We start from the raw sequence: 14,028 nt of genomic DNA on the forward strand, positions 1-14,028 counted from the left end.
AGGAGGGGGAGGGTGAACCAGGTCATCCCACCCTCTCTTGTTTAGTCTACAGCTTCCGTGTACAGATCCCCGTGTTTGAAAGCAGGGTGTTTCTCTACTTTCTCTTATATGTGCTTCTTTTTGTCAAACAGTCTGGCGTCCTCCCCATTCTGGCCACTCCTAACCACTTAAGCTGACCCCTCCTTCTCTGATAGAACTAATTTCCACAGGCTTATCTAAGTTCCCGCCTATCCATCCTCCCAGGTGTGTGGAGGTGACTTCTAGGTGGCACAGCTGTAGGAGACAGTTGGGGCTGAGTGTGCAGTGATGGCCATGACAGAGTGTCCTTCCCCACAATTCTGGGTCATCACATCAGGAGTGTGGCTGGTGTGCGAGCAAGCATAAACAGGTCTTCCTCCTGGGCCTTTACACACCTGCCCAGACAACCTCCTGGCTGTTGGTCAGTAGCTGCTTCACCGAAGGTTAGGCAGTTCTTAAGGCACCACCTTACTTATGGTTCGAGGCACTTGCTTTGTGAAGTTGGCCTTTATGCAGTTAATAAGTTGCCGCGACCTGAGTCCCAGCCTAGGCCCTTTAAGGTTGTTTGACTTCAGGTGAGTAATGGACCCAAGCTTCCCAGAAACTGTATGTTTGTTTTTTAAGTAGGCTCCATGCCCAGTGTGGAACCCAAGGCAGGGCTCCAGCTCATGACCCTGAGATCAAGACCTGAGCTGACATCAAGAGCGGATGCTTAGTGGACCTGAACCACCCAGGGGCCCCGCCCAGAGATTGTTTCATTTGACTTTTCTTTCTTTATCTGGGAACAAAGCAGTTTCAAACACCTAGGGCTTTCAGATACTATCTTTTAAAGTAAGTAATTAGAAAATGTGGATCAATGGACTATATTAAATGTTAAATGCAGCTATATTAAAGCAAAGTATACCTTCCTATAACATATAACTAGAAATAGTATTTGAAATTATGAAGGGAGGGGCTAATTTTTTTTGTAACTACTGGAATTTAAGCAGCTTCATTTGGTGGGGCTGTTCTTTAGTAACTCCGATCTTAGAATAAAATTCCAAGTCCTTTTTAATGACAAGACCCTGTCAGTTCTGGCTCCTGGTTGCCTTTTGGACCTCCCCTCCAACTGCCTTCTCCCTTGCTCCCTCTGCTCCAGTGGCACTGAGCTTCTTGTTCCCTGAATCCATCACCTGACTTTGGATTTGCTGTCCACACTGCCCGGGACACTCCTCCTCAAATATTCTCATTGTGGCTCCCACACTTCCTTCATGTCTTTGCTCAAGGGCCAGTTCTCAAAGAGGTCTTCCCAGACCATCTCTCTTATGTAGAAGACAGTGTCACCCCCATGGACACCCACTGTGCTCCTTCCCTGTTATGGTTCCTCACCCTCTGTCACACTGTGTGGTTTGTTTATTGTCTGTCACCCTCTCCACTGGAATGTCCACACCAAGGGGGAAGGGTCTTTGTTTCTTGTTCACTGTTCTGTCTCCAGCTCTTGAGCTACTGTACTGCTTATTTCATAGTAGGAACAGAATAATTTTTCGATGAGCAAATTAATGAACAAATATAGGACATTCTTTTTCTTTCTCAGGGGAGTGTTGGTGGTTTTGTGAGATGAAAGCACAGGATATATATTGGAGTGCATTAGACAGCTTTTGACATGGCCCCGTGTTCCCACATCCTGATATCCATGCCCTTGTGAAATCCCCTTCCCCAGAGGGTGGGCTGGCCTCACTTCTCATGAATATAATACAGGAAAAGTTATATGATGAGACAAAGGTCCAACTTCCCTCTTGCTTGAAGTCTCTTTCTGGTTCTTCTTGCTTCTTGCTCTGAGAAAGCCAGCTGCCATGTTCTGAGCTGCCTGATAGAGAAGCCTCTATGGAAAGAACTGGGGGTAGCTTCCAGTCAACAGCCAGGGAAGCAGAAATCCTGCCAACAACCATGTGAATGATCTTGAAAGCTGATTCTTCCCCAGTTGAGCTTTCAGATGAAGCTTCATTTGACATCTTGATTGTGGCCTCATTGAGAGACTCTGACCCACAGAAACTTGAGATAATATATCTTGTTTTTCTAAGCCATCAAGTTTTGTATTATTATCTACTACATAGTGTACAGTGGGGTGAGACAAGAAAGACAGTTTGAAGGGTTTGCATGTCATGTGAAGGAGTGGTAGGCACAATGCCCACGCCCAACCCCATACAGGTATCTACATCCTCATCTCTGAAATCTATGAATATGTTAGGTCACATGGCAAGGGGGACCTAAGGTTGCTAAAGTGAGCTGATTTTAATATAAGAAGATTATTTTGGTTTATATCAGAGGATCCACTGTAATCAGAGGTCCTTATCAGTGGAAGAGAGAGGCAGCAGAGTGAGTCAGAGAAGGGGATATGGTGATGGGAACAGAGGTGGGAGTGATCTGAGTGCTGCTTTGAAGGTGGAGGAATGCTAGCTTCCTCCAGAAGCTGGAGTAGGTGAGGAAATGGGTTTCTCCCCTAGAACCTCTAGAAGGAACTCAGCCCTTTCAACACCTTGATTTTATCTCAGTGAAACCCCTTTCTGACTTCTGACCTCCACAACTGTACGATGATGTGTTTGCCTTAAGCCAGTAATTAGTGGTAATTTGTTGCAGCAGCAGTAAGAATCTAACACAGGATTAGGATCCCAGCATGGCACTGACTTTGGGTTTCAGTGCCTGATTGTGCCCATCCTGAGATAAGCCACAACCCCTTCATGTGCCTGCTCTTTAAACACACTTTTCCTTATAAATTGCCACAGCCATGGTTGTTGCAAGACTGATTATGATACAATTGTCTCACTTAGCAAATAACTTCCAGAACAGAAACCACACAGGCCATACATTTCTTAACTCATATATTTCAACAGTCCTTGATTAACTATTGAGGGAAATATTTTTTTTTTTAAGAGACGGGGTGTTGGGGGAAGATGGGGGAGGGGCAGAGTGAGAGAGAGGGAGGAAGAGAATCTGAAGCAGGTTCCATGCTGAGCACAGAGCCTGATTTGGACCTTGATCTCAGGACTCAGATCATGACTGGGCCAAAATCAAGAGTCAGATACTCAACTGACTGAGCCACCCAGGCATTCCTTGTGGAAATTTATCAATTTATTTGCCTGTTTTCTCCTGTGCCTCACTGTCTGGCATCCAAGCACACAGACTCTCAATGGACATCTGAGAGGTTTATTTGTGTTGATTATTCTCTGCTGTGGCAGCAGAGGGAAGTTTCTCCCCTCAGATTCTCTCAGTTCTGTCGTAGTGTTAAGCCTTAGAGCTTCTCATAAGACAGGTGTGGCCAGAGCTAGGATTCCCTGGGCAATGTCAGTAGAATGCAAAGGGAATGTTACTCCATTTCTCTCCATGTCTGTCTTTGTGATTAAAGGCATTCCAGTCAGATAGCAATGTTACTATATTCTACTGTCTGAGCTCTGTTAGGAATGGAGGCTCATGGTGCTACAGGGAAGTGTTAGAAACACAGTGGCATAAACTGAGATTTTATGTTTGATCCTCCGAGAGGAATTAAATGAGAATTGCCAAGGAAATGACTTTTTCATGCTGTGATAACATGTTATTTGATTCTGTGTCAGTGTGCCAACTAGAATATCCTTATACCACATTTGGGATAAAAGATCTAATATAAATTGTGTGCTTTACTGATGTTGAATGGTTATTATCGAAAGTGACCTAGAATCTTTGTGAAATTGTCTGCAATCTCAAAAGGACCCATTCCAACTTCGTTATTTTGAGATTCAATTTCAGTGTCCATTGGAGGTTCAGTACTTCCTGTAATTTTTTGCTTGAGTGTCATTATTTTTCCTGATGGACAAAACCAACCATATGTGCTGTTTTTTTTTTTTTCCCGAGGATATTACCAGTTTCTAATCTGTCTTTTTGAGTGTAATTATTAACAGTGTTTGCTTTCACTCTTTACAGTGTTGAGGTTGGATGATAAGTTGTATGGTCACACTGTGTATCATAGTCAGGAATAGCAATTATGTAACATTCTGCATATTTATCACCATAAGCCATTATCCCTCAATTTCACATAGCTTGTAGAGTCTACAAACAGGTCTGACAGCTGCTGCCCATGTGAACAGCACCATGGACGTCTCCTGTCTCTAACTTAGCTTTCAAAATGAGACCTAGACCCAAGGGGATAGAATCCATTGCTGTCTAGTGATGAGGTCATCTGTCATATCCAGTTAATGAAGGATAGGTGGACATGACCCTGAGGGTTGAGGACCAGTACCAGAAAGCAATGGTCAAAGCCTGACTATGAAGCAGTGTTGCTGGTGGAGGGGAGGAAGCTAAGAGTATCATGAAGGGAACACAGGAGAAATGAGGGTGACACGGTGACACTTATAAAATAATTTAACTAATTCTGCCTGAAGGCGTCTTCTTTTTGGGGTAACTTTATTTAAAGATTTTATTTATTTATTTGAGAGAGAGCGAGGTAAGGAGCAGACGGGGAGGCAGAGGGAAGGGGGGAAAGAATCTGAAGCAGGCTTCACGTTCAGCATGGAGCTAGCCGTGTTGCTAAACCTCGCTGAGCTCATGACTGAGCAGAACTCAAGTATGGGACACTTAACTGACTGAGGCACCCAGGCACCCCTGACTTATTTTTATTTTTAGATTTATTTATTTGAGAGAGAGAGAGAGAGAGAGAGAGAGAGCTGGGTGAGGTACAGAGGGAAGAGGGAATGGGAGAGAGAGAATCTTCAAATAGACTCCTCTTTGGACAGGTAAACCAACACCACTGATCCCAGGGCGTTAAGTTCAATGACCTGAGCCAAAACCAAGAGTCAGCTGCTGAACTGACTGAGCCACCCAGGCACCTGTCGGTGCCCCTGATTTAATATATATATTTTTAAAATGTGAATTCTACTGAAATCATCAAAGGTGATTTTTTCCACATGTGCATTTTGATGATATGAATATCAGAGTGATTTTTATGGTGGAATAAAAGGAAAATACATGTAGAAGAAGAAAAAAATGGAACCCAAGGGAGATAGCTGGAGAGTATTCCTGAGACTTTATGGACTGGTCTTTTATGTAGAAGTCTCACCTTTCCCTCTTTCTTCAGAGCAGTATTTTTTCTCTCTACCCACTGCCTTTCTGAGGTCAGTGTGTCCACTCAGTTATTCCATTACATCTGGGCCTCAGAGAACTGCCTCCCTAGAGATTTTCTTCCTGATCTCATTGGCTGCTGCTTCAACACTAGATCTAGAACCTTGTCTCCATTCCCACTCACTGCCTGAGGTCATCCACACAGTTAGCAGTGGAACCTTGAGTAGAACTCAGTTTAGACATATGGTCTAATCTCTTTTCCCTTCCCCTTCCTTCTATCAATAATCCCCCTTTAAAATGAAATGATTAGAAAATGCTCCTTTTGTATTGTTGTTGATCTTTTATTGAACACATAAAGAGAGAAGGGGAGGTTATTGATGCTCCTATTGAAATGGAGATGAGAGAAAAGGAATTTATGAGGCCAATCTCTGCCTGTAAGTCCACTGTTTAAATTTATTAGTATGTGCTCCAGCGAACCTCCAAATCATCTCCTGCATGGACAACATAACTACCAGCTCCTGAAAAGGAAGAATGAAAAGTGGATCAAATGATTCTTTTAAAGATTTATTTATTTTAGAGAGAAAGAGAATAGGAGCAGGGAAGGGGAGGGGCAGAGGAAGAGGGAGAGGGAGAGTATCTCAAGCAGACTCCTCACTGAGCGTGGAGCCCTACTCAGGGCTTGATTTCACAACCCTGAGATCATGGCCTGAGCTGAAAAGAAGAGATGGACTGAGTCATCAGTCATCAAGAGACTGAGTCATCCAGGTGCCCAATGGTTCAAATGATTTAACTACCAAATCACCAAATAATGGATCTCACTTTCCCAACACCTTGGCACATTCCCCACCAAAGCTCACACACATTGGGATGTTTGGGGCATTGTCACTCTGTGGGACTTTTTAGCGCTCTCTCCCTTACCTTGGCTCAGGGGTTCACCATTGCTCCGGAGCTCCCAGTAGGTCCTGTCATTAGTGCTGGCCTCTATGCCCTGAACACTGATGATGTAGGGGCCCCATGCGGTCTCCTTTGTTTTGAACCTGTGGGGACAATAAATGGGTTTCAAGAACTTAAAACTTTCAAGGGCAACTTTAATGGGCATTTCTTAAACTTCAATGGACCTAAGAATCATTTGAAGCCATTATCAAGAAAAGCAGATTTCTCGGCCCTATCCTCAGATCCTTTGATTCTGTAGGTAAATAGGTGGTGACTAGGAATCTGCATGTGTCATAAACACTCCAGGTGGTTCTGATGCAGGCACTGCACAATCTCTGCTGAAGTAGAGGAATGAAGCCTGTTTCTGCCCCTGCCTCCCTTCGTGGTGGACACTCTGTATTCAACAACTGCTAATCTTCTGCCCCAAGATAGTAATGGTTGAAGAGACAAAAGCAGCAGAAGAAAATGTTAACCTCACAACCTAGAGGCATCATAAGTAAGTAGGTTTTCTCTTAGGAAAGAAGAACAGGAAAGAGCAACTTAATATTTCATATTGTGTTTATTAAAAAGTGACATGACCAATGTTTGTTTCACATTCCCTGGCCACATTTCTCTGCCTTCCTGGGAGCCCTTGAAAGCAACCTTTAAAATACTTACATTGTGTGTGTGTGTGTATGTGTGTGTGTGCATGTGTGCGTGCGCATAACATTTACAGTACATACTATATATATAAAATTTTCTCTATGGCATCTTACATCATGTTACTAGACAAAGTAAATAATTGCTGATTACGTTTAGGGAGTCAAGTGAATCATACCTTTCAGAGGCAAAGTTAATATCTTAATTTTAATATTTGACCTCTTTAGGCCAGGAAACCCAAATCTAGGGCTCCATAAATCTGAAAGGGGGGAGCATGGAGAGACTTAGGGCATTTGTGAAACCTCTGATTTAAAGGACAAGTTTTGTGTCTATGTTTACTTGTCTGGGATCAGAAGCCACTGCACTCATCTGATTTTCAAAGGGGTCAGTGATTCAAAGATAATGACCCAGTGTTCTGAACACAAAATGGCTGAGCTAAGAGGTTCTCTTTGTTGAAGGAATTTTACTGACAGAAGAGAGATCCCTTGGACTTATTCACCCATTAAGTGAACATTAATTTAGTACCTACTCTGTGTTGGAAGATGGAATGTCTCACTTTATTTTAACCCCTGCCATGAGATGTAGATGGACAGCAAAGTACTAATGAAGACGTGTTTCAAATGTACTTTTATTCAGGTACTTATGTGTTCTTACTGAGTCTTTCAAAATCACCCAAATACCTTCACCTTAGGTTAGGCACAGACATACCTAAATAGAGTTGGATTTTCTTTCTGAGCTTGTTCCATCACATTTAGGAAGACAGAACCATCTGTCACAGAGACCACAATGCGATCTTTTCTGTTATCAATTACCACAGAGTAATTTACTTGGATTTGTGAAGGTGAGACAGCAGGTGTCACTGATATAATAGGCTCCTGAGTGGAAGTGGGGAAGGAATCTGGCAGAAACAGAAAAGCAGAGAAGAATTACTATTCAGAAAAATAAAAGTGATGTTCAAGTTTATAAACACATCCAACCCCTCCCCCAGGCCAGCTTTCCTTTAGGTAGAGGAGGATTGCTACAAGGAGCAAGAATCATCAGCCAAGGGGCGGATCTCTTGTGTGCCTAAACCAGATAGGCACCAGCTTGTAAATGTGTGGCTCAGCTTCACTCCCAGCTGTTTAAACAATGCAGGTTCCCTGTCTCCTCTTTCTCATCAACCCTCCTGAATTTTTCTTTTCTTTTCTTTTTCTTTTGTATAGCCTATAATGATGCTTCCCTTTTTGGGATGTCTTTTATTTTTTAACACTTATTGAAGACATATTAAGTATCAGGCACTGTACTAATCATTTTACACAGCTTATCTTATTCAGTCCTTACAAATATCCATGTTAGGTATGTTTATCATTTGCATGTTTTATATTAGTAAACTGAAGTTTAGAGATTAAACATTTTGTCTGAGGTTTCTAAACCTGCAAGTGGCTGAGCCAGGAATGAACATAGATAAAAGTCAAATCTTCTTTCATCCCTGGTTTAAAAATCAGTTGTTTGAATAAATGATTCATGTTCTAATTTTCTTATTATAACCCTTCCATATTCCTTCCATATTCCTCTGAGTTCCCTGAGGGCTCACTCATTGTGCATAATGGAGAGTCAGAGAGCATACTTTGTTTAGAATGGGAATGATGCTTAGAACATCTCTCTAACCATCAGAAAACATCCCTTTGAAGATAGACATTACTGAATCAAGTCTACATTGTTTATCAGTGTTTGAAATAAGAACAACCATCTACAACACTGTTAAGAACAAATCCTCAGGTGGTTATAATCACTGGTGACACATGGAGGACCGCATTATATCTGGGAACTGTTATGCTTTAGGCGTTTATCTGGTCAGTTTTGGTCCCTAAGAACATCTTAGTCTCACATTCTTTGGGTATTCTGCTCTTTAGTACTCTACCTGAGCCGTAGACACAGGAAGAGTCTTTGTTAACATCCAGGTAGGTCTTTCCCATTAGGGCTGGTAAGATTTGAGCTGCAGCAGTTGGGATACGGAATGCTCCTCGAGAAATTTCTGTGAGCACTGTGTCCCGTGTTTTTTCGCAAACCCATTGATTTTCGTTGTAATAGTTGGGTGAGACAAAGAGAGCCTAATGTGTGAGAGAAAGAATGAAAGGGAATGAGAATGAATGAGAGAAAGGTCAAATAGGGCAAAAACCTACATCTAATGAATTCAGTAAATATTTACTGGACACTGACCACAGGGGAAGCACCTTAGATAACTAGGATACCTTTCCCGACACCAAGAAGTTTAAAAACTAGTTTGGGGGGAGATGGAGAATTGCTTAATAACACAACCAGTAATGACATCAATAAGAACAGACTTTACCTATTTACTCTTGTAGCCTTGACACGGAACAATACCTTTCACATGGGAGATACCTAATAAATGCTGTTAATAGACAATCATGAAGGAGTCCCTAAGGTGAATGCCTTAAGAGAAGCATCTAGTGCCATGGCTTTTCAGAAGAGGGAGAGCACATACTTGAGGAAGGTAGTACTTGAGGTAGACCTTGATGGTATGACAGCATTTCAGTAGGAGACAGGAGAGGAGCACTATACCCAGAGGGAATAGCATGATCAAGGATGCTAGAGTAGGGGAGGCCAGGGCATGGCCTGTCTCTGATGACACTGTCTGCAAAATCCCTGGGGAATTCCTCATGGCCTTGGAGGGCTGGTGTACAGGGGAGACTCAGGGTAATTGTGGAAGAGCAGGCTAGAGAATGAGGTTGGGGCCACATTGGTGGATCCCTGAGCTTCAGAGTGAGGTGTCTGACATTATTTCCTGAACAGTGTGGAGTCAAATAGATTCTTGAATAGAAACTATAGAAGCAGCAAATGTAAACTGGAGGGGACAGCATGACAGGGTAGGAAAATTTAGGAAGGTATCAGAGTGAGTAAGACAAGGACAAAAACGGGTTGGTCCTGCAGATGTCACTCTGTAGTTTCTAAGGGAAGGACGGTTCCTCTTTTCATTTTTCCTGAAGACCCTTTAAGTTAACCAAGAAGTCAACAAGCATTTGTGGGATATTTTAAAAAAAGGATTATAGGGGTGCCTGGGTGGCTCAGTGGGTTAAGGCCTCTGCCTTTGGGACATGATCTCAGGGTCCTGGGATTGAGCCCATATTGGGCGCTCTGCTCAGCAGGGAGCCTGCTTCCTCCTCTTTCTCTCCCTGCCTCTCGGCCTACTTGTGATCTCTGTCTGTCAAATAAATAAATAAAATCTTAAAAAAAGATAAAAAAATATATAAAAAGGATTATATTTCATTTCATCTTCAAAACTGTCTTGTAGGCAAGCAGTTCCCAAGTCTGCTGTGAATAAATGTCCCCTGTAGGGTTTTAAAACCAGACCAAGCTGGGTGTTATATGTAACTAATGAAACATTGAACATTACATCAAAAAACAAGTCATGTATTATATGTTGGCTATTTGAATTCAAATGAAAAAATGTAAAACCAGACCAAGGCCCATGCTCCACCTCTCAGTTTCTATATTGACTGGCTGATGGAGCCTAAATATTAGTGTTTTCCAAAAGCTCCTCTAGATGATTCATATGTGCAGCCAGAATGGACAGCCAGTGTTCTATGAAGGCCAAACTCAGCAAGACAGACAACAGCCTCTCACCAGCAGTAAACACAGCCTGCGTGATTGGACCACTATTACACCCCCAGCTTCTTGTAATTTTTCTCGAGGACCCTCACTGGCCACATTGAACACCTTGATCTTGCTAAAATGTTCTTTCATGCTTCTGGTCTTTGTCCTTGCTGTCCTCTCTCCCTTGGAAAGCCCTCTCATCCTGGGATGGCCTGGCAGACCCCTGCTCGTACTAAAGACTCAGGGAAATTTTGTTTCCTGTCAATCTTCCTTCATCTCTTCTTGTATCTACCCCTTAGGGTCATGTAAATCAGTGAGTGAGTGCAGGAATAAAGCCTCAGACTTCAAGGAACATATACAGGACAGAGTGGGTGCCAAGTATGAGTTTTGAAACCAACTGTTTAGGTTCCCTCTCCATGTAAATCACTTTTTGGCCTTGTAATGTTAGGCAAGTTACTGATATTCCATGACTCATGCTCTTATTCTGGGAATTGGAGCTAATAATATTTTCCTCACTGGGCTGTTGTGTGCATTAATGAGCATGCCAGTAAATACTAGCTGGTATTACTGGCACTGCCTCTTATCACTTGGACAACCATAATCTAATTTGGGAGATAAGAGGCAAGAACCAAACGCTGGCATATGGCATATGGTGAAATTGCATTTGATAGAACAACATAGGAGGTTGGAATAGACTCTAAAATTAAAAAAAGTTGTAGTCAGGAAAAGCTTCATGGAAGCACTGGACATGGAAATGTAAGGATCTAAGGTGAGGAGAATACATTTCCATCAGGGGAGAAGAATCACCTAAAATCAGTTCGTATAGGAAACAGAGTGGATAATATCTTCTGGGGCCAGGAAGAAGGGATATAGATATTTCTTTCCTTCATGACTCTCTTCTCTGTCTCCTGTTTTACCCTCTGACTTACCTGCATAGCTTCTCCTGTACTATATATGTTTCCGAGGAGACCATTTTCTGTTTTCTGAGACAGAATCTTGTTTATCAGTGACTCTGTATAATTATTAATATTCTCTATATCCTTTCTATCTATTTGTTTCTGCCCTCTTGTTTTGTTCTTCACACAAGTCAGAGCCAGGACAGCCATCGCACCAGTATCTGCCAGGAAACAAAACATTGGTGATAGGGTGACCAACCATTCCAGTTTGCCTTGGTCTGAGGGGTCTCCTGGTAGGTAGGATTTTCATCAGTAAAAGAGGCTCATATCTGGACAAACTGGGAAGATTGGTCATCCTAGTTGATGATAGGAGAGAAGGACTTGAAGAGATAGCAATCATCTCTTCAGCACTAAACACTCAAATATTTCAAGATCCCTTTCTTATGTTCAGTATCCCTGTGCCTTGTACACAGTAACTCACCTGTTGGTCATAGGAACACATACAGATTTGCAGGTGCATATACCTGGACAGTTTTCCACTTCTACATCTTGGCTGTTCTCATTTTTTTTTTCATCTCTCAGCCATATTGGCAAAGGAATTGGGAGAATTCATGATGATACCCCAAGCAACATATGTCTTTGCAGTGTTCCAATGTTTCCATTAGGCTGATTAGAAAAATAGCACTTAAGAGAGTTGTTTTCCAATAAAGCTTCTGAAGGGGGAGGATGAAGCAAGAGTTTGGAAGAAGGGAGGATAAAATATTTTTTCCTGGCTTGTTACTTAGTTCCCCTGCTGGATTCTTTAAGTGTGGTACCTTCCCTCTCCCATAGAAAGAAATCTCACCTTACTATCCAGAGATACTGAGTGGTGATTCTCTTTGGGCTTCTTGGAGAAAGATGAGCTTGTGTATCTGGATCCATAGGGCTGAGCAACAATACTAGCTGTCTAGAGGGGGCTTCTTTTTGGATGTGTAAACTGACCCAGGAGAAAATTTCTAGTCCTTGTCTATTGAAGGTACAGACTTTATTAAACAAAATATTGGGCCTTGTCCATGGAGAGGTTGTGTTGTCCAAGTAAGCCCACACATTCAGTGCTCCCAATAAATTAGAGAGAGAGGTGAAGTTAAGTTAAAGGAATTCCACTGTTTTCCTGCCTCTATCCTTACACTTCCTAAAATGTCTTATATGAAGATTTTCACAATCTATCTTTATTTTACAGATGAGAAAATTAAGGTCAAGAGTTAATATCCATTGGTTATATAATTCAAAGAAGGAGTAGTGTAGGAACTGGATCTTTCTACTATATTAGATATCTAGAAAGAGGCTTAAATGCCCCCCAATATTCGTTCTTCTCAAAAAGAAAATTCTCTTCCCTGATCACTAGGGTAAAGAGGATAAAAATAAAGTCCAAGTATTTACAGGTAGAAAAACTCAAAGGAAAAGACTTACCAGTGACTGTGTCCTCTATGCCAAGGGAACTGGGTATAATCACTCACCTACTGAGAACTGTCCATGAAAATAGTAATTTTTATTTTCAGGATTGAGGAATTTAGCAACTTCAGTGATTGAGTAATTCCCACTGAACAGACACAAGGCCAAAATGTCCAGGCTGAGCTGGTAGTAGTTAGTCAGTGGATTACCATTATGATCTTCTGTCAGAGAGGAAAGAAATACCTTACTCATGGAAATAATAGTGGAGTAATAAACTTTCAGTCCTTTCCTACCTGCTTTTTTAGAATTTCTTTACATTTAAGGAAAGGTGAGTAATAGAGAGAGAAAGATCACTCATAGAATCATCAAACCTAAGAAATGTAAAGGTTAAGAGCCACCAATTTAACTCAACTGCTTTCATTTTATAACTGAGGTGACTCGGCACTAAAGAGATTAAAGTACCATCCTGATACTCAGGTGGTTACAGAAGTAGGACTAGAATGCAGATTTCCCACCACTAAGCTTCTTGCACTTTGAATGGAAATGTGTTTGAACTATAAGTAGAAGTGGAAGAAGTAGAGGCCATCTCCCAAGAAGATGGGATTAGAACAGCTTAATGGATAACAGGATGAATACTGGGTGGGTGTTGAAATAAAAACAATGCCCCTCAGTAGCCACGATCACTATCAGCCTATTTTTCCCAGTGATAAAGCACTTTTGGCCATCTTTATCTCTTTATGTCTTCTACTAGTATTATATGTTTTGGTACTTCTGACATAGTGTCTTGTATTGCTCAGCCATTTCTGGTGTATTTCATTATTTGTCTAAAAGCCAAGCTTCTAGAGAACAAAAAAACTGTGTTCTATTAGTTTGTGTGTGTGTGTGTGTGTGTGTGTGTGTGTGTTCATCATCTTATGTAAGGTGCATGTAAAGTCCATGCTCATTTGGATCTATTTGAGAAGAAAACTCAAGATGCATGTTGAAAGAGGGAAGAAGGGAAAATGATCAAAGATATGTGGGATGAACAGAATGAAGAGAAGGAAAGACTGAAGGGAAACTTCATTGAGATCTGAACCAGTGGAGAAGGCAAGTTGTCCAGGGACTCTGAACATTTGACTCTCACCCATATTTCTGATTTCTGCTTTGTATTTATTTCCTAGTCTTTTGACCAGTTCAGAATAATTTATAGACATTCCACCAGGTGCTTTACATGCTCCCAAAGCCAGTATAGCCAAGGCAAGCTGTCCCGAGGTTAAAGATGGCTCTGAAAAGAAAAGTATTCGAGTTTAACAAGGTACATGCTTGTGATTTTTTTTTTTTTTGGCATCCTGTCTTTCTTGACTTATATCACCTGTCAGTTCTTTTTTTCCACTCTATATAAATAATTTAATGTTGTCTTGTTTATTCCCAAAACACCTCATGACTTCATGGGGAAGACTAGGATCTAGCT

General features: G+C 41.7%; 1 protein-coding gene across 1 annotated transcript; it reads right to left on the reverse strand.

The window, feature by feature from the left end:
• Positions 1-5,408: 5,408 nt before the first annotated feature.
• On the reverse strand, positions 5,409-13,842 carry LOC116863449 (transcobalamin-1-like; the record flags this gene model as incomplete). Its single annotated transcript, XM_032850897.1, has 7 exons — positions 5,409-5,603; positions 6,004-6,122; positions 7,366-7,555; positions 8,558-8,747; positions 11,181-11,368; positions 12,644-12,799; positions 13,702-13,842. Coding segments are annotated over 7 exons (1,046 nt in total), but the record flags the coding sequence as incomplete, so codon positions are not given.
• Between the last annotated feature and the right edge of the window lie 186 nt (positions 13,843-14,028).

The sequence above is a fragment of the Lontra canadensis genome, unplaced genomic scaffold (assembly GCF_010015895.1).
Source record: "Lontra canadensis isolate GAN:19392208 unplaced genomic scaffold, GSC_riverotter_1.0 scaffold1225, whole genome shotgun sequence".
In the NCBI taxonomy this organism is placed as follows: Eukaryota; Metazoa; Chordata; class Mammalia; order Carnivora; family Mustelidae; genus Lontra; species Lontra canadensis.